General features: G+C 36.9%; 1 protein-coding gene across 1 annotated transcript in view; it reads right to left on the reverse strand.

Moving 5' to 3' along the window:
• The window catches only part of Tmc1 (transmembrane channel like 1), a 186377-nt gene that overhangs the window by 32508 nt on the left and 131600 nt on the right, over positions 1–22269 (reverse strand). The window contains exons 9-13 of the mRNA XM_071600427.1: positions 17000–17142; positions 9667–9811; positions 8805–8999; positions 5851–6030; positions 5556–5717 (exon numbers count right to left, since the gene is read on the reverse strand). Of these exons, the coding sequence (XP_071456528.1) occupies positions 5556–5717; positions 5851–6030; positions 8805–8999; positions 9667–9811; positions 17000–17142 (825 nt within the window). The remainder of the gene's footprint in view (positions 1–5555; positions 5718–5850; positions 6031–8804; positions 9000–9666; positions 9812–16999; positions 17143–22269) is intronic.

A 22269-nucleotide genomic window follows, 5' to 3' on the forward strand; every position in this document is an offset into this window, starting at 1 on the left:
ATGTCAAAAGTCTTTTACTAAGATATTTTCATAAGTGTGACACAAGAATAAAAAAACAAAAACAAAAACAGGAGAATATAGACCACAGAGAGATTTAAGACATCTGGCCTTAAAATATTTCAAATGGGCAAAATTGTAGGGTGTGAATTTTATCTTAACAAAGTGCTTTAAAAAGTATCAAAATTCTCTCATAAGAAAAGGGTTTTCAAAATTTATAATACCATGGCTGGAGATGTAGCTCCATGGTAGAGCACTGGCTCTGTATGCACAAGATCCTGAGCTCCTTCCCTAACACTGAAAAAAAAAAAGTACCAAACCAGGTATGTGGTACAAACTCATGTGTTGATTAAAAACATCCTCTGCGTGTTATGGATGCATCTATAAAGGTATATAATATTATTAAAAAATCTGGGGCCAGGCACAGTGGCGCATGCCTGTAATCCCAATCGCAGGAGAATCACGAGTTCAAGTCCAGCCCCAGCAAAAAGCAAGGCACTAAACAACTCAGTGAGACCCTGTCTCTAAGTAAAATACAAAAATAGGGCTGGGGATGTGGCTCAGTGGTCGAGTGCCCCTGAGTTCAATTCCTGGTATCTTCCCCCAAAAAGAAAAATCTGGAAAATTCAAGACTGGTCACTTCAGTAGCATGGGTTTGAATTCATGTGCAAAGTATATGTGCTGTCAGTTAAGAGAGGAAGGTCACTATTTCCTCATACAAAATCACATGACAATAAGCAATAAATTTAATAATAGATACACAATTGTAAATATTCATCACCATAGTTTATTTCTGCTGTTCCCTTGCTGTTTCTTTCCAATAATTTGTGACCTAACACTGAAAACACTGAGTATCATATTTTTGTAAGGATTCTAATCTACTGTGAGAACTTTTTAATTTTTATTTCCAGCTACCTGGTAGTCTCCCTTCTAAAATAACCAGTGAGCTATCTCACAGAGCAAAGGAGCATTTAACCAGTAGCCATTAGGCGAATTTCCAGCCTCATTCTCCAGAGCTGTGCTTCCTAAGCTGCAGGCCGTCATGCATAGCTTCATAGCCCTGCATTGTCCGAGTACCATGTGAAATATTATTATCTACTAGCTTGTTTAGCTTTAGTAATACTTCATTTTTCAAAGATGACTACTACTGTTACAAATACAAGGTATATATTGACTACCATAAATAGAAGCTACTATAATATAAATGTAATAAAAACAAAAATTAGTGAAAACAATATAAATTTGAACATTTGTTAGCATTAATTCTCACCAAAAATAACACCTGTGATGGGGTATGTAAACAGAGTCTGTTTGAGAAAATGATCTTTAACAGGTAAGGATGATACAAGAAAAGAGAGAAAGTATTTCCCCATGGATGTGCTAAAAGCTATCCCTACTAGGCAAGTTTTTGTCATGTTGGGAACCCACCCATCTAGCTCTCCGTATTTTTCTTGTGTTGTTCTTCCCTTTGTCATCTCCACTCCTGTCTCACTGCCTTCTTTCGGACCCTCCATCTCCACACTTTTTCAGGCCACGGGGCCTTTGCATATGACCTTCACTCTAGTCATCACCTTTAAGATACCTCTTGGCTCAGTTTATGTCAATAGCTACACATTAGGGCAGCTCTCTCAAAAAGTTCTCAGATTTCATGCATTTTACCCCTGTAGTGCTTTCTTGTTATTATCTATTTGCAGTTTTTGTGTAATTATTTAAGTTATGGCCTTGAGCCTCTTTACTCCCAATAGCTTATAATTTTCATAAAGGCAGAGAACTGGTCCATATTTTGTTTTCCTTTATATCTCCAGTATCTAGCATAATGCCTGGTATTTAGTGCCTATTCAACAAACATAGGATGAATGAATAAATGAAGAGTGAGTTATAGAAAATTCCTAAAATTATTTTGGGAAATTTTTCCCTTTTCTCTGTGATTATTCTCTTTTCATTCCTCAGGCAACTTTGAGTTCAGATCCTAATAACTAGCATCAATGAAAACTAGGCTATGAGAGATGCTTTCAGTTTGCACTGCCAGGTCATGAAGACTTGTTCAGGTAAGAACATTTCAGAGTGGTCAAGAAGTCCTCCACATCCTCCTAAGCATCCTCATCCCAGGGGCTGAAATTCTACTCTTTCCCAGGAAATGATGCAACTTTTACAAAAAATGCCGGAGGAGGATTCATACCTTATATCATAAATTTTAAGTATCTAATTCACAAACCATAGGAGGAAAAAACTGCTCCAGAGAAAAGAATAATTCCAAAATTGGTGGTCCAGTCCACCTCAATGACACCATTCAATTCCATTTCCTAGCATGCTGATCCAATGGGACACCTGGCCTGGTATTGAGCACCACGCTTCCCACAGAACAACTTCACACCTGTGACATTGAGTTGTTCAGGCACCTTTGACCAATTAATCTAAGGGAATCATTAATAGGAAAAGCCAAAATAATAGGCAAGGATATCACAGAGGGCCACAAATCACAGAGGTTCCAAGCAGGGAACATCTGTCCTGATACTGATTGTTTCTGGAGAATGAGTCCACACTGTGAACAAGGACCCTGACTATGTAGGTTAAATTTGGCTTCCTGGCATTGACTTCCTGCGAGGTTTTGACAAATTACCTTTCTCAGTCACAGTCTCCTCACCTACAAAATGAGAATGATAATACGACATGTATCATAGGTTAATTTAAAAATTCAAGGAGGTAATACTTGTCACATTAGATGTATCCAATAAATGTTAGCCATTGTCATCATTACTTCCAGCTCTTGACTTCTTTCCTTCTCCAAAATGCAGACTTCAGTAAACGTTTTCCAACACATGTCCCCCCAAAAAGCTCCGCTGTCTCTCTATCGAGTGCCATTGGAGATGAGACTAAATGACAACTTGGGAATCACTGCAGACAAATTACCTGTATTTAGAACTAAGAGATCTTTGAATCCCACAGCATCCTTCAGGAGAAACAAAGCAGAGTGCGTTCATGAAGGAGAAAAGGAACTTGCGGAATCTCCTCACAGAACTATCGATGACCCTGTGGGGTACATCCTTGCCATTATGTACCCCCTTTTCCATGTTTTTCATTATTCAGTTGACTAAGCAATAGCAATGTCTCCAGATACGACAGTACAGATAGACATTGATCTCATAAAGGCCAAACACACCAGCCCTCAGTCGTTATGACCAGTGTGTTCCCTTCATTCCTGTGGATTCCACCTACCACATCAGCATTTCTGTTCAGAGCTGGCCCTGCTGGCTCTGCAGACTTTCCTTCATGTGCTTAATGCTCCTTTGGAGAATGGAGGGCAAAAGAGAAAGAGGAAATCCAACTATACAAATGGCAGTAAGGAAAGATGAAAAAGCAAGAAAAATCACTAGACACAAGACTTTTATAGGACAAGACAAGCACCATGGTCCAGGGGCCTCCAAGAAGAAGAACTGAATCGATGGCTTTGCCTTTATTTTAAGTCATTATGTGTGGGACTATTACAGAAATTTCTTCATCAGAAACATAAACATCTCCTAAAGCAATATCCATTTTCTTTCTCCAGAAGTGGCCATTCCAGATCTTATTCTTTATAGTTAATTTTATAAATCTTGTTCACTAGGTGCTTGCCTGGTTGGAGGGTAGGTTTCTTAGCTCTTGTGCCAGCCTGCATTCTAGGATGTATAGAAGGGAACATCTCAAAATCTGAGTTAGTGAAATCTGTACTTCTTAGTTTTTTCATTTCTTGAAACTTGTACTGAAGATTCAGAGGTCAGCTTAGATGTAATAAAACAGACTTGTGTTAGGCATCATGACCATATTTCATGACACAAAGCCTTGAAATATGAAAGCACATGTACCCATGAGCATTCATTTCCAATGACTGCTATAACAAATTGCCACAAACTTCGTGACTTGAAATGGTACAGATTTATTTTCACACAGTTCTAGAAGTCAGAAATCTAAAAGTGCAGATATGGGGAAGAATCTGCTTCCTTGTCCTTTCTAACTCCTAGAGACTGTCCCCATTCCTTGGCCCATGGTTCCTTTCTCTACCTGTAAAGCACATTACTCAACCTCTATTGCCATATCTCAATTTTCTGACTTTGACTTTTTTGTCTTTGAATTTTAAAGACTCTAATGATTTTTACTAGGTTCACTCATCATTCAGAATATTTCTTCCAACCCAATATCCTTAATGTAATCACATCTGTGAAGTCCATCTTGCCACATAAGGTAACAACACATTCACAGGTTGCAGGGACCTAGGATAGGGACAACTTTGGAGGTTATTTATTCTGTCTACCACTCACTGGATTACAAGTATCTCTCTTCTAAATGCTGCCAACTTTTGTTCAATGTTATTTTATTTATCATTTCATATATAATATGTTTTTTAAACATGTGTGAAATGTTCATGGCTGAACACCAAAAATCTAATAACATATAACTAAGAAGCCAGGAATTTATCTCATCCCTGAAACCTTCAAAAGTAAAGTAAAATAAAAATCTTTCCTCAAACCATAATGTGTACTCAATTTTTAATCATATTTCTAGAATTATACACATTGATTTTATTTTTTTTCCACAATTGAAATCATAGTTGATTAGCTTAAGTCCAATGAGCATCATATTGAGGCTGAAGATATCTATTTGTTTAAATTATTTTAGTTTAATAAGATAAATACTAATTTCCCAATTTTCCTTTTATCTTATAAAAAGTAAGTACACTATGAAAATTATTCAAATAATTTCACAAAAAAATACATTATTACTGACCTTGAACTATCATCTGAAGGACATACAGTAATATATTTAAGTTTTTCTCTTCTCAGTGATAAACTGAAGTCCCAAATTAGTTTATGAAATTCACATTAAGGATGTCAATTATAAGAAGATAAAATTATAGGTTTTTAAAATATAGATTAGATCTGTACAGAAATAAGAGCCTCTAAAGTAGATATTCTTAAATGAAAAGTTTGTAAAAGATTTTGTTTGGTCTGATTTGGTTTGGTTTTCCTTATTGCACAGAAATCATGTGAAACATAAGTTCTTTTCTCTGATAAATGACACTGACCTTGGACTGGGGTCATTTATGTAATCATCATGAAAACAAATAGTGTTTCCTTTAAGGCTTATGGAAAAGGTATTTAATAAAAATTGAAGTTACTAAAATTTATATATGATCCCCAAAGAACCTACTTTTGCTTTTTTTATTTATATGGCAAACAAGTAATACTAAATAGAACTTCATTTAAATACTGATTTGAGCCGGTATCTAAAACTTGGTGCTTTATTAGAATGTCAGTAAATAGTAAACTTCTTATATCATTTTAAACTCTCCTTCCTTTCTATGCAACTGTAAAAGGGGCAAACAAGAACTTATCTCAAGGGATAGATGTGAGGGCTACATGGGATAATATACATGAAGTTCAGAGCCAGCACATGAAAAAAGTTCAAGTGATCAGCAATTTTTATTAATAAGCAATGAAAAATAGACTAAACTTATGGAAGAAATATTGACTGTCCTCTTTTTTCAATTGACTGATTGCACGTACTTCTGTTCGTGGGATTACCTGTCCCACCATGGTTTCCCAGCACGGTCCTCGAGGTACATCTGCAGGATGAACAAAAAATGGTGGCCCGGTGGTATTTTCAGAGAGGGATGCGTTGTAGGCCTTGATCATGTTGGCTTCCCACAGGGTGATGTTGGCCTTCACAAGCTTCTCCTCTTCAATCTAGAGAGCAAAGAGATGGAAACAACAACAACAACAACAAAAGATAAGCACCATTTCCAAAGGCATGTCAGGCATTCCTGAGGCTGGGAAATCAAAATGCTGGTGTAAAGGACAATCTAAACACAAGGCTTACCTTGTTGTTAATCTCATCCATTAAGGCAAGAATAAATACATACAGGTTGCCTAAAAGGAGAGCAAAAATGCGTCCCAGGAGCCATTTCAGAGCGATGAGAGGATGGTAGTCTTCCAATTCAGCAAATAAGTCAAACAGTGTTGGACAGAACATCCCCAGGAGGGACATAACCATATTCATCTGCATGGAGACGTGAGGAATGGACCAGGTTAATGGTACTTAATAATCGTTGGTGCTTTCCTCCAGAATTCTGAGAGCTTTTCAGCTCAGTTCCTTGCATCTTTGATAAGACTAAAGAAGATTTCTTCATGCATATCTAGAATTTGATCTCAATAACAAACAAAAAAAATTCAACTTACATTCACAAGATGTACATGTGTGTCAGAGTGGGTGTACCAGTGGTGATGATCTTTCTCCTGGTATGAGGAGGTCTGCAATTTACATCACTCTATACCCAGAGAACACATACTGCTTCTCATGGTAACTGATGCTGCTATAGAGATGCACTTCACTATAAGATTTCCAAAGGAAATGGAAAATGATTTGCTTAAGGATGAGACCCAAACTGAGAATATTAACTTGGAAATCATCAACATTACTGAGCTAATTAGCAAGAATAGATGAATTCCCTGAGATTGGTTAGGGCTACATACTAAATCTTGGGAATGCAAACTTTTGGAACACACAGCATAATTTTATGGAAGCCAAGGCAAGAAAGTTCCAAGAATAAACGACTGACTTACAAAGCCATAACCAAGAGAAGATACAAGAGGGCATGGGAGAAGGAGGATGGGAAGTGAAAGAAAGAGGGAGAGAGACAGGGAGGAGGAGGAGATGGAGGAGGGGAAAGGCATAGAGTGAAAGAGACAGAAAGAGAAAAAAGAGAAATATAAAAAATAGAAAATGTGCCATTCAGAGTATCTCCCTCTTACTGTTTGACACTCTAATGATTACATTAATAGGCTAAATTAAGTCAAAGAAAAGAATTCCAAATATGTACTACTTTCATAATGAGGAAACGCTCATGCTTATCTTTCTGAAATACCTGGCTTATTGTCACCACAAAACATTTCCTCTTTTCCCCTGTGGACTCCATGCTTTAAATGATAATAACTACCAAACTATATTTAGAAAATAATTGCTAATATGTCTTTGTTGTTTTAAGAATGTCTCATAAGTATGATAAAGAAGACACAAAACTCAGCAAGACATAATATAAAATCAGCATGATATAATTTCAGTCTAACATAAACACTTAACAGATCCTGTGCAATCATAAAGTTAAATTTCAATTTTGTCTCAATAGATTTGTAAAGTTATTCATGAATCCCCATTATTCCTTTCATTGGCCTCCAGGACTCAGGGGTTCCCTAAAATGGATTGGATGTCAATGTCAAGCCCCATTTTTTTTTTGTTTGTTTTGTTTTTTGGTGCTGGGGATTGAACCCAGAGGTGCTTTACCACTGAGCTACATCCCAAGCCTTTTATTATTTTTAATTTTGAGATATGGTCTCACTAAGTTGCTTAGGACCTCATTTAGTTGCTGAGGATGGCCTCGAACTTATGATCCTCCTGCCTCAGCCTCCCAAGTCTCTAGGATTATAGGTGTGTGCCGCCATACCTGGCTCAAGCATCTTCTTACAAGAGTGATCATTTTAATGATAATCAACCACTCCTTCTTTAGCATAGTTTGTTTATATAGAATATATGATAAATATGAACCATAAACCAAAGCTGCATGATAATTTTGCTTATATTTACTGTTACAATTATAAGAGAATATTGAAAGCAAACTTACTAAATAAGCTTGGAAGTGTTCCTTTGTTTTAAGTTTAAAAAAAAAAAATTCTACCTAATGACTTCTATTTTCCATGAAATATTTTCCACAAATATTCCTTTTCTCTACTATTACCACTTCTAAAATACCTAGAATGCTTAAATTTGGATCCTTTTTTTTATTAGACTGTTTCATTTGCTATGCAAAATTTTTCTAGGAAATGAATCCCTTTTAAAGGTGTGTGTGTGTGTGTGTGTGTGTGTGTGTGTATATATATATATATATATATATATATTTTTTTTTTTTTTTTTTTTGGTCTGCAAAGTTCTGCAGAAGTTTCAGTGTGGGAAGTCTACACTTCTCTCAATCTAAATCTGCACATACTTTAAAAATACCCAAGTTCAAATTGATGTCACATTGTACACAAGGACATTTTATGGAGGAAACAGGCCCCAGCAACAATTCATGACCAGTGATTTCCCGATTTTAAATATTTACCTCTATCCTCCTTTCTCTACCACTGAGTGGACAGAGACTCTGAAGGCAAACTTGGCAAAAAGCCCAGGCTTTCTCATTTGAGTAGCAGCAGAAGAAAGGCTTCTAGAAGGAAGATGGACAATTGAGCTTCCTGAAAAACTGGGAAGCCCAAACTTGCCCAAAGACAGGGAGGAATTCTGAATGTTTTCAATGAGATAAATGTAGGAACAAGGGCTTTATCATAGCTATTTCAAAAAACTCAGGAAACTGGATCTTTCAGTGGCAGAAGGGGGATCTTTGAAAAAAGCAACATGGGATCATGCAAAGAGCGTTAAACTTGAAAGAAAGACTCCTGGGTGCTTAGCCTGACTCTTCTCCTAACTTTGTGACCATAAAGCCATCACCCAATCTCCTGAGATTTCTCATTCCATCTGTAAAATCTAAAATCTAGTGGTTGAACTATATGCTTTCTAATCTCTTCCTTTTATAATTTTTCACCACATCACAAAACGAAAAATAGCACAAATTTGGAAATATAACTGGGATAGTGTGGGAAATGTGCAATCAGGTTGACTCACTACAAAGGTAAGATGCAGGGACAGGTGAAGAGTGGCCTTATATAATGTTCCCCCACAGAAACAAAGCCCGCAAAATAGCAATTATCAGGTGGTAAGCACATAAAAGACATGCAGAGACGAACTTCATTTTTTTCCCACCACCCAAGGGTGTCAGGATCTTGCTGTGCAAATTCCTGGGATCTCTTCACAGCCCAAAAGATGAGGTATCCGCTTGCACCAAGTGTTAGGAACACGAAGAAGTTAGCAAGAAACCTCAGGAATCTGATCAAGTGGACATTTTCTTCTACTTGGGCTGCTCTTTCTTCTGTTATAGCTTCCTGTATCCAAGCAAAACAAACCAGGAAACAAACAAAAATCTTAGCTATGAAAAGCTTTATGAACCCAGGAATGTAAAAAATAAAAATGTAAACTAAATCTGGAATTCCACAAACCCAGGTCAAGTGATGGCAAATGAAAGGAAGAAGGAAAAACTCTTGCCAACAAACTCTAAAATACTAGGATAGCCTTCATGATTAAAGATTCTTCCAGTACAATTTTTAAAGTTATAAAATAATGCTTTAGAGTCATTTTGAAAATTAAGCTAACTCATGCCTGTAAATATTTAGTGAGCATTGTTCCATTATTTAGACTATCTGAATCTGATTATTGATCTTTTTCATCCAGGTAGCCATTCTTTTATCACTACATTTAAAGAAGAAAACTCCTCTGAGGTGGGAGGATCACTTGAGTCTCCTCCAGGGATAATAATGCTTGTCACGGGTCATAAAATACCTCCTGGTCATACTGCAAACCACATCCACATCCAGTGGGCAGAAACGATGAGTTTATCTTCTTTCTAACCATGGAGATACTTCATTAGCTAGACTGCCTGGAATGCCTCCAATGCTATGCTTATTTTTCCCCCCTACTTTTTTTTTTTTTTTATCTATTTCAATGCTACTTTTAGAAATAGATAAAAACATGCTTCAGGAGTTCTGTCTTTACCCTAAAGTTCATTGTGATGGAATTAAATTTGTTGTCGGCTGTTTCGGGGTTGCCAATCAGGTAGTCCCAGCTGCAGAACATCTTCCAGCTGAAGTTGAAAGTGTTGTCATCGCCACCTCCATCGTCACCAATATTTTTGGTCATCCTGTCAAAACAGGGAGTTTAACCCAGCAGCAGAATAGAAAAAGAAAGGGGGAGGGGAAGGAAGGGCGTGACAAAGCGGCATAGTCACAGTTAAGTCAGAGAGGCAATACCTAAAAGCGCATGTTTTTCAGCAGATTTGTTCTAACAAACCAGAAAATAGAAGCTTTATTTTTTAAATTTTGTTTGCTGAACTTTTTAAACTATTAATTTTATAGACCTTCAAGATTAAAAGTTTACTACACATTGATGATGTTAACAACTAAACAGGTACACAAAGACAAATATTTTGCATTTTTTTTAAATGACACATTAACATCGTGGAATTGTTTCTTAACATTTTGTGGGATAAGGATACTTTTAAGAATCTAATGAGAACCACTGAGTATGCCCCCACACACAGAAAAAAAATATACATATATGTGTAGACTTCCATGTTTTTCCACACCTAATTGGTTCCCAGGCCCTCTGAAGTCAGTGGATGAATTAACCCAGGTCAAGAAACTCTTAGGTAAATTTTAGTTCTCCCTAGAGTCTCCTCCCCAAAAGGGATTATATTCAGTGCATTAAAAACTCTATCCACTCTACAACTGCTGACCAAAAATTAAGATTTTTGTATGCTCTAATCTCAAATGGTACATATATTCTAATCAGTGATGTTTTAAAGTTTTGTTGCTGTCATTTTGTTTGGAGAATTTAAAATGCATTTACTATAAGTTTATTACAGTGGTTGAAGATCTATAGCCCACTCTTCCACACACTCCACTTCCTTTTTTTTCTTATCACTATAAAGAGCAAAATTAAAATTTTATGTGAACTACTAAAAAGCAGTCCCACAATGTTTGGGTTTCCTAAATTTAGTGATATGGAACCAAAAGGAGCATAATGACATAATGCTGACATTGTAGGTTGACGGGCATTTCTAAGGAAAACTAGATTGCCCCACCATTAGCCCCCCTTTCGGGAGGCTTATATATTTTATACAGGCTAACATGTTATGCAAAGTCAAAATATAATTATTCCTTTCACCAGTCCACCACTACACACTTTGCAAATTTTAATGACACATATTTTTCATAGTTATTCTCCTCAAAGTCTCAGTAGGAAGTCAAAGTCTTTACTGTCAGAATTATTCTCTTTCTTTTAGATGAGAAGGCTGAGCTTCAACACCTTGGTCAAATGATCCAGTAGTAAAACCAGAGAGATAGGCCAAGAGGTCTGGTTGGACTTTACTCCAATGTCCAACCCAGGACATCATGAGGAATGAAGAACCATATAAAATGCCTTTTTTTTTTGTAGTTCAAACGAGGTTGAAATGGGATAGTTCTTATGATGTAACCTAGAACCTAGGGGGAAAATTATTTACTTGATTAATATTGCACCATTTATATTCCACACTGTCATTAATCAATGGGCAGGTTCTCTAGGCAAAATTCCACTCAACAGTTAAAGGCTGAATAGTGCTTTATCACTGCAAAGGCTAATAGCTTAAGATGACCTTCAAGCAAGGGAACCCTAGTGGGGTGGGCAAATAGGGAGCATATGACATGAGGAAATGATGAGAAAAAGAACACTAAAAGGGATAAGGGGTGGGGGAGACACCAAAGACTAACTCTCCCCAGTAACCATTTTAATGAGATATGGTCCTGATAGCTATAAAATTCTCCATGCACGGTTCTTGTCTATAGAGTGAAAAATGTACATAATTATGAAAATTTCTTCATTTTCAAAGAGGCTGTAGTTTTGAACTTTTTTTTTATCCATGAAGAACAATCTCAATGCATCATTTTCTTTTCTAGAGGAGCTGGAGAAGGCAATTGCTTGTTTATCTGTTGCCTAAAGTTTCTAAACTGGATTTTTTTTGCCTTGGACCACAAGTCTACAGCTCCATTTATACACAAGGATCATTTGGTTATTTTATGGTACATGGGGAGGCTTTTAATCAAACACATGCCTCCATAAATCCTAAGCCAGCTAGGTCAACTATCATGTAGTCTCTGCTAAAATCAAATCAGGGAGGGTTGAGATGGAGGCAGGAAACAACTTTAGAAGTTCACAGGATGAGATCACTACACACATATACTCAAAAGAAAGTTATTCCAAGGTTGATATGAAAGAGCGTGTATTACATTCTTCAGAAAGAAGAAACCAAGGCAAATATTTGACTGTGAAAGATAATACAAAATTATAAATGGAAGTATATTGACCACACTATTGGTTACTGTTTTGTTTGCCATCTGTTTCCCCAATCAAGCACCATAAAAGCAAGAACTTTAAATCCCCACATGCTAAATAGCTCCCTTAGACTGCCCTTAGCAGATACTCCATAATTAGTTATTAAAGGAGTGAATAAAAATATTCGAATTGTCATTTTGGAAGACAACAGCACTGGAAAGCGCCTCATTAAATAAATGCATATAGCATAAGTACTTGTGCATGGTACTATACACACCATATATGCTTGTCAGGCTATTATAGTTCAGTTCTGTCTTGTCATCTTATCATCATGCTCAGTTTGGACCATATCATCTCATTTCAAAAACTGTTGCCATTCATTGGACACTATGGTCCCTAGCCCATGTTTATAGGAGGAGAATTTTTCATTTTGCATTTCATAATCATAGATGCAGTTCAAAAAGCAGTAATGAGATATGGAACCTGGTGACTGTGAGTCTTTCATACCTCCATGCCTTTCTGCTCTAAGCATTTTTGAAAGAAGGCCAGTGTCATTTGAGGAAGAGGAGACAATCATGAATTGTGGGATCTGCCAGGACATTGTGCCCTGTAAGCCAGCCCCATTTATCCGTCCAAAGCCTACTATGTTCTAAAATTTGTCATTTGAGATATCAGTCATTAGAATTTGCAAAAAAAATATTCTGAGAAATAAAATATTATGCTGGGGTCTATAAGGGCTCTGATGGCTTTTCTCTAAATAGACAAGAGAGGGAGATTCCTTCAATAAAGAGAGGCTTAATTGATGATGAGGATGGAGGGGAGGAAGAAAAAACATATTTGATATTAAGACTCCATATAAAGATGTCAAGAGTCATGCAAAAAGTTTGGGCAGGGTACCAGGCAGGTCACCACTATTGGAATAAGCATGTACAAAAGAAGTGAAAAGAAAGTGGGTGAAGCAATAGAAATCCAGGTGGAAGGGTGTAATGTTGGCCTTGATTCTAATGTGATCTTGGGAGATGTGGGTGTCATATAAGGAGAAGACCTGGTTTTGATAGGTTTAATTATTGTCTTGGTTTTTATAAAATATGGAGGCACATGAGTCATATCAAGGCCATATAACTCCAAAGAAGTTTAATAGTAGACAAGGAAAAAGCTTGTATAGACTTTTAAAATTGAAAAGGACCACCCAAGTCAAGTTAGAAACAGGTCCTTGTTGTCATCAACATAGAAGAATCCTCATCAAAAACCAGGAAAAATAAGACTGGAATTAAAGAGGGGTATTCAAAGCTCAGTTCTGTAAAGTACTGGCTATCTGAGCTCAGTCAAATCATCAACATATGCTGAACCTTACTTTCTCCTTAATATAGGAATAACTAACTAATATCTACTCAACTCACTATTCAAGTTTGATAGTAGGAATAATTTGATCTATATAAAAAGCAGCAAATAGAGAAAGTGGCAAGTTGTAGTGGGTAAAAGATATTTTTTGAATTAGAAAAATCTAGGTTCAAATAGGTCCTAAGGTTGAATGACCTTGGGTATGCCGTTTAGTAGTATCTCTGAGTTTTATTTCATTTTATTTCTGTGAAATGTTATAATAGCACCTTTGTAATATTTAAGGGTCAAAAGCAATATTGATACATTAAGCATTCTTATTTCACATATAAATTATAGTTATTGTTATAGATTCAGAAATATGGGTGAATATATTGCCATTTGCCAAATTTAAAAATTTCATACACACATGTTGGATCCAGTTTATATCTAGGGTTATTATTTATGTAAGATACTCTGCAGGAACAAATTTGAACATCATGTGGAGGTTATACATGACACGATTAAAGTATTTGAGGATATTGTGAGTCTATTCTATGCATATTAATATTTCCAGGCTGTTTTCAAACATAGGGAAAAATATATATCTAACCCTAGGAAACCCTGCAATAGGGAAAGTCCTAGAAAAACCTATTGGGATAAGATAGGCAGCAAAGTGTTTCTCATTAAGACATGCAGTTTCTGAATCATTCAGCTGTTTCTAGTAGTTTATGCTACTGTAAATACAACAAGAAAGTCCAGAAATTTTAGCTTACAGCATCACTTTTAATGGGAACAATTAGGTTTTTGCAACCAAACCACCTTTGCTCTGAGATATTAAACTTCAAACTGATGAGGACAATGTATGAAGGACAACGTATGAAGACTTCTAAACTTCTAATGTGGTTAGGAACATAAACAGAACTGAAAAGAAGGAGGAAGGAAAAGCAGGAGGTGGGAACGGAAGGGAGGGAGGGAGGAAAGAAGAGAGAGAAGGAAGAGGCTTAAAACTAAGGGGATCAACATTCCATTCTCTGGGACTGAGGAGATTAACAGAATCCAAGGCTTTCAGTGCTGAAACTGGAAGAGTGCCAGACCAACAAATTCAATCACCTTATCTTAAAATCTCAAACTATTTTCTTGGACTTCTTTCTCACTTTACCTTCCAATTTCCCTATTAGATAATTAAAAGTATAGGGCTGGGGTTGTGGCTCAGTGGTAGAGTGCTCGCCTAGCACATGTGAAGCCCTGGATTCGATCCTCAGCACCACATAAAAATAAATAAAAGTATTTTTAAAAAGATAATTAAAAGTAGATATATGCCCCATTTTGTAGATGAAGATGCTGAGATTAACAGCATGCAAGATGACAAAGCCCCAAGGTACCCAGCTGATTTTAGAACTCAGATTCCCTTCTATTCAATTTCAGTAATCTATCTCTTAAATCCACTTGTATTCCTTCCAAGAGTGTATTTGATTGGGGTACAATGTAGAGACAGAAAGATAGGATAAAAGGGCTCTATACAATCATTTATGTCTCATCCATTCTTTTTCTACCCAGTATTGTTCCTGGAGCTGGGATGGGAGTCACATTGATTTTTAATTATCTTGCTTCATAGTCCAATGACTGGCAGAGTCTCTTACCAATCAAGTAACAAAAAAACAAAAGATACATGCCAGAAGGGGGAGCTAAAGCCAGGCTGGTTTGGGAGCATAACATGCATAACATTGAAGGGGAAAATGTGGAGTTGGTACCTACCAGCTATCCTAACTGGGACCTTTAAATAAATTTGAAAAATTTTCACCTTCTCTAGAGTTACTTTATCCAACGTAGTCACCAACAGCAACTTGTGGTTACTGAGCACCCAAAATGTGACTAGTGCAATGCATAACAGATAGATTTCAGATTTAGTAACCAAAAACATAATTTATAATAATTTTATGTTGAAATGATGATATTTTTGATATATCAGGTTAAATAAATTATATTATTAAAAATTAAAATTAATTTTACCTTATTTTTTAATATGGCTACTAGAAGTTTTTAAATCATACATCTGACTTGCCTTGTACAATGCTGCTCTGGAGACTTTAAATTTATCTGCAAAAAATTGTTATATTAGACATAAAAATCTATTAATGTTCAAGTGTATGAATATATTGACTACCCGGTTTTGTGGGGGCTATCATGTGGCCTCCTATCATTCAGATTTTGGTTCTTCAGTAAACCTATGAATTATAATTCTAATAAAATGGTTAACATTTGTTGTACACTTTTCACATTCTGGCATGTCTAACTTATTTCATTCTCATGTATATTAAACCTCAATCAGAGATGGAAAACAAGAGAACAAAGTGACTGAGCAATTTGATGATGATCTTATAAACACATATATCGTAGAGCTTGGATTTGAACCTAGGCAGAGTGACCTGAGAGCCCAACTGGGCACACACCCACTAAAAGAAGCTAAGCAATGAAATGTGCAAAGACAGTCTTCCCCAGTGACCGTGGAGACCAAAGAACCGATATGTAAATGATACTCATGAGAACTCAATAATGGAAATGGTACCTCTGACTTTTTAGTCCAAAAAAGCAAGACCATCAGAGGAGCAGAAAATGTCTGAGATTTTTGAAATGTGCTAGTGATATATCAGTTGATCAGATATTTTATATTTGGGGTCTCTGATTATACTTGGACAAGTTGATAAATATCTTAGATATGGGCTTTTTTCAAGTCCTAAAAGAGCTTGAAAAAACTGAATATAATGTTTTTGTTTTGTTTTTTCAGAAGAACCTGTAAGCAAGGCAGGGAAAGGACACAAAGCCTGTCATAAGCTGCTCCATGTCATAAGCACTGCTTAAGATTACCACATACTTTATCCCCCTAGGATCCTCTAGCATTCACCATATTCCTAGGTGAATGAGGCAAAATGTCCATTCACCTTGCTTATAGTCAAATAATGAAGTTTGTTTGAGCTGTTTCAAATCTTCTCAAGCAAGTTCAGAAAATTAGCTAAAGATTGGATTTTTTCTCATAGCCACAAGTAACTGTGCAAAATTTATGCAGTACCCTTAAGTGGTATATTATAAATTTATTTCAGACAGGAGGAAAAAAAATGAACTGCTTTTATTGGTTCCCCAATGAGATTTTTTCCAATGCTCTAATAAATCCTTTTCTCAGACAAAACATGATTATACAGTTGATCATGATGGTCTCGTTGGGGGTTATTCATATCTTCTGTCTTACACAGCTAAAGCTTTTGGATGAGCGATTGTTCTGGCTTTTAAAAATGAACAGAGAACAACAGATTCTGGCTATTGAGCTGATTCTCTGCAAGTTGCAAGCCTTTTTGCATGAAAAAAAAAAATGGTTAGCAGCTCTTTTCCTGTTTTGGCAACATTGATTCCCACCTTGCAGTACAAAAAGGCCCAGTTTAAAAATGTACTTAAACACAAGATAGGTAGGTACTCATAAGTCTGACCCAGTGGGATGGGCAAAGGTTTATGTTTATGTTCATCCTTTTGTTTTGATGATACAATAATCTAACATCACTATTGGTATTAAAACTACATTTCATCTCTTACAGATCCTGCATCCTCTCGACATGAAATGGCAACAAATCATATCTCATTTTCATATTCATTCCCCATTTGATTCCAGAAATCATTATTCACTTCCGAAGAGACAAATGCAACTTACGCCCTGAGGACAACCAGAAAGCTGTATCCGATGCACATAATCCCCACCAGAAAATAGGAGAGCGGCAACCTGAAATTCATCCATCCAATCGTTCGTTTATTGTCGTAATAGCCATAAAAGAGGACGGAATATTGTGCCAAACCCTAAAATCCAACAACAAAGCCTCTTAGATTCTGTGAAGAGCAACTCAAAGGAAAAGATAGGCTTCTAAGAGGAATAACAAAATGACATTAATTTTCAAAGTTGAGTCATGATTCTGACATAAGCCCTGTTGTTTTGTTCCATGGAGTGAACATTTCAGCTGCCACAATAATTGACAGATTCTCGGTTTTCTTGAAATTTCATGACTTCTAAATAGACTAAATTGTTAACCAAATATAGGCTTGCTCAACTGTGGAGCCATTACTGTGAAATGCCCATTGACTTAAACATCAAAACAGACTTCATGGTATCATTAGATTTACAATTTCGAGAGCTTGCTTAATATGTGGTAGTAGGAGCGGGGTGTTCTGAAATATGCTTCCTCAAAATGCTCTGGCAGGTTTTCATTTCCAGTCACCTGAGCCATAATTAGACTGATTCTCCTTAATCACAGCAGCTATATCTCAGCTCCCACTTAGCAAATATGAGGAGCAGGTGAGACAGCATTGGAACCTTCTGCATTATCTTGGATTCATCAAAACTGTACGGCATTCCCTCATAGCAAGCATGCTCATTTGTCGTATGTTCTCTTTTCTAGAATGTATGTGTCGGGGTTGGAATCACCGCCTCCCAAAAATACCCAAAAAGCACCCAAATACCCTCTCTATATGCAGAACATTGGCATATTCTGATGCTGCTTCCTTTATATTTATCTTTCTCACATTTACTGTGCTTTTCCCATCATTGAAGCATTTTTCCACATTATCATATGTCCATTCCCTAGCTCCTCTCCAACTTCTTTCTGACAATCACTTAAAATCACTACACTTTGTGAAAAAAGAAGATAATTACTTACCAATTGGGGAAACTTCTTGAGATCAGGTGAGTTGCCTTTGAACCTTACAGAATTGAATTTGTTGCCTTTAACATTATTTATACCAACAGCATTCATATCAACCTAGTAGTGAGACTTTGAAACCCACTATGAAGAAAGCAGAAGTGGGAAAGAAGGGAAACATGGAGGAGGAAGAGGAGGAAATGCCTCCAATGATGATTTCTAGAGGAAGAATTAAGAATTTAGAAAGTTGCCATAAATAAAGTTTATATAGAGCTCAAGTCAGAGGGGGAATCTGGGGAAAAACGGAAAAGAAACAACTGGTGCTTTCTTTTTTTAAATTTTCTTTTTTTAATTTTTTTTGATTTGTTATACATGACAGTAGAATGCTCTTATATACTTTGATATATAATACATAGGTGGGATATAATTTCTCATTTTTCTGAGTATACATATTGTAGAATCACATTGGTCATACAGTCACATACATACATAAAGTAATAATGTCTGTTTCATTCTACTGCCTTTCTTATCCCCACATCCCATGCCTTCCCCTCCTTTCACTTCCCTCTACCTAATCTAATCGCTATTTTTTTTTGCATTACAATTCTTAAAACACATATATACCACAATTTTTATATCTCTGTTTATATATAAAGTATGTTGACACCCGATTCAAGTCTTCTTACATGTACTATGTATAATGATGTCCATCACATTCCACCATCCTTGCAAATACCCTGCCCCCTTCCTTTCCCTTCCACCCACCTTCCCTATCTAGAATTCATCTATTCCTCCCATGCTCTCCCTCCCAATCCTACTATGAGTCAACCTCCTTATATCAGAGAAAACATTCGGTATTTGTTTTTTTGGGATTGGCTGACTTCACTTAGCATTATCTTCTCCAACACCATCCATTTACCCGTAAATGCCATGATTTTGTTCTTTTTTAATGCTGAATAATATTCCATTATGTATTTATGCCACATTTTTTTTAATCCATTCATCCACTGAAGGGCATCTAGATTGGCTCCACAGTTTAGCTATTGTGAATTGTTCTACTATAAACATTGATGTGGCTGTGTCCCTGTAGTATGCTGTTTTTAAGTCCTTTGGGTATGGTCTGAGGAGAGGAATAGCTGGGTCAAATGGTGGTTCCATACCCAGTTTTCAAAGGAATCTCGATACTGCTTTTCAAATTGGCTGCACCAATTTGCAGTCCCACCAGCCATGTATGAGTGTACCTTTTTCCCCACATCCTCTCCAACACTTATTGTTGTTTGTCTTCATAATAGCTGCCATTCTGACTGAAGTGAGATGATATCTTAGAGTGGTTTTGATTTGCATTTCTCTGATTGCTAGAGATGATGAGCATTTTTACATATATTTATTGATTAATTGTATATCCTCTTCTGAAAAGTGTCTGTTCAGGTTCTTGGCCCATTTGTTGATTGGGTTATTTGTTTTTTCAGTGTTTAGCTTTTTGAGTTCTTTGTATACCCTAGAGATTAGTGCTCTATCTGATGTGTGAGGGGTAAAAATTTGCTCCCAGGATGTAGGCTCTCTACAACTGGTGCTTTCAAAATTTGTAGCAAACTTATTTTTTAGTAACCTAAGAGCTAGCAAGAAATAAAATCTTTAGAAAAATCTCATAGAATCTTGAGAAATTAACAAGAGCTGGGATGGAATTAAAGAGTTATAGGTAAATACTAAAGTGCTGTGCTTCCTTGCACCTGTATCTTCATTTTTCAGTTTAAGAAAAACTAAATCTGTGATGTTTAATTTTGTGTTGTCAACTTGAGTGGGCTATGGGGAGTCCACACAGTTTCTGGGTGTGTCTGTGAGGGTGTTTCTGGGTGAGAGTAGCATTTGAGTAGGTGAACTCAGTAAAGCCGATTGGGAAGGCCCAGAGGAACTGGGCATCATCTAGTCCATTGAGGAACTGAATGGAGCAAAAGGAAGAGGAAGAATTCGCCACTTTTTTTCCTGACTGCTTGGCTGGAACACCTCATCTCACTTCTTCCTGCCCTCAGACTGAGGTTCACATCATCAGTTCTCTGATTCTCAGGTCCTCAGACTTAGACTTAATTACTCCACTGGCTTCCCTGGGCCTCTGGCCTGCAAATACTTATGTGAGTCCATTCCTTGAAATAAATTAATTTTTATATATAAAATCTATTATTTATGTTAATTAATAAGTTATATATGTAACATAAATATTTATATGTAATACATCTAAACTAATTACATATAATGAATCTTCATATAGATTTAGGTCTCCCATTAGTTATATTTCTCTGGAGAATCCTGCTTAATGTTCAATTGAAAAGAATATTTGGGGCCAAACAAGTAGTACAAACCTCAAAATAAGAAACTAAGGAGAGGTACTAGGGAATGAAATTGACCAAATTATGTTGTGTGCATGTACAAATATATAACAATAAATCCCACTATTATATATAATTATAATGCATGAATAGAAAGTAAAAAATAAACCAAATATGTATCGATTGACCAAATGTCCAAAACTAGAAATCTTTATCCTGGGAGGAAATGATCTGGCAGGATTTCTCAGTCCCCCGTCCATATCATCTTTACGGTTCACATTCATTTAGTTAAGGTCTGTGCTGCCCCATGACGATGTTAAATCCAGCCTCCTTCTACCCTCCCAGAATCTTCATGCCGGTTTCTGTCCCAGGGCAACAGTAACACAATCCATTAAGTAAAGACACCAGTCTCTGGTTTAGTCCAAAGGTTATATCCTGAACTGTTTATTTTTTTCCTCATGGGACAACACAGATTATTTTCCATGTCCCTCTGTTTTGCCCAGCAAGTGATCCTTACTCTATTTCTCTGCCACAATCCAGACACTTAGGGATAATGGTTGCAGAAATAACATCAATCAATATGTTTTATTGATAATGCAGAACCTGTCAAACACTTACTTCTTCCCACAGAATCTTCTCTAAAGCCCTATGAAGTTCCTGCTACTAGGGGCAATGATCCCCCACTCCCTGGATGTTTCACTCCGTGTGGAGAGGATCCACAGGTGTAACACTCCAGCTGTTTTCCACTACCCTACGCCAGCTGAAGGACAGGCACTAATCTGAAGGAGAGCACAGGTGACAACAAGGGGAGCCCCCTTCTCCCTCCTGAGAGAGCACGCGCTGTGCTCTACCTCCTCAGGGGAGGCCTGTCCTAGTAGAAAGTTCTGGCTGTGAAGCCTGTCGGTCCAAAAGACATTGCACGTATTTTAATGTCTGCCTTCATGATACAGGGGGCATACTGACCTCCACCTGTCCTACAATTTGTTTTATCTCTGGTTAGGTCACAACATGATTGCAACAGGGAGAAGGTGTTATTTAGCATGATACAACACACACACAAAGATGCAATAGTTACTATCCCCAAATGTACCTGTTTTATACTTAAAGAAACAGAGCCTTAGAGAGGTTAAGTAACTCTTCCAAGTTCATATAGCTTGTAAATGACAGAATCTAAATTTGAACTGGGTCTAATTTGAATCCCATGTATTTAGCCTCTGTGCTATATAGCTCCTCATAGGCTTTCTTTATATCCTAAGACTTGTATCTCCCAGTGACATAACTTCCCAGGGAAAGAAGGACACATGATACCTTACCAACCCAGCATGGACCTTTATCTATACCCTGAATGGTCCCCAGTGGTGGTAGGGCTTCTTGGAAAGGACTCTGGACATCTTTTGAAAAGATTTCAGAGGGCTTCATCTTCACAGCTATAAATATTACAATTTAACATTTTTATAAGATTCATAATTACAACAGTGGGATTAAAAGAAACCCTAAAAATAGCCTGAAAGGGGAATGTGGATGTATAAGGAGCATCTGGTGTGCTGGGTAGGTTAGCACAATAGCTACTGGGCAGCTCATTCATCTGGTATCCGTACCATCTGACATATGTTCAATGGCTTGTGTTCCATAAATATTAGATCACAACCAAAAAGGAGTAAGATCCTGTTTATTCACAAAGCCTTCAGATTGCCTATCTGCACCATATGTAGCCAAGTTTGTAAAGAGGTATTATTAAAGAATATAATTTTTTAAAGCATTATCAAATCCATCTCAGTAGCATATGAAGGGCTGGTTTTAAACATGAATTGAGAGTCCTAGAAGGGGCATGCCCTCCCCTCCCACCCGAGGGCATACCACTCTCTACATGTCTTCCCCATCTTTAGAAACTATAGCAGCAGACATCTGTGAGTGACTAAAATAGCAATGGCTCCTAGCTAGCCAAGTTGCTCTTCATATTCCATGTC

The sequence above is a fragment of the Marmota flaviventris genome, chromosome 13 (genome assembly GCF_047511675.1).
Source record: "Marmota flaviventris isolate mMarFla1 chromosome 13, mMarFla1.hap1, whole genome shotgun sequence".
Classification (NCBI taxonomy): Eukaryota; Metazoa; Chordata; class Mammalia; order Rodentia; family Sciuridae; genus Marmota; species Marmota flaviventris.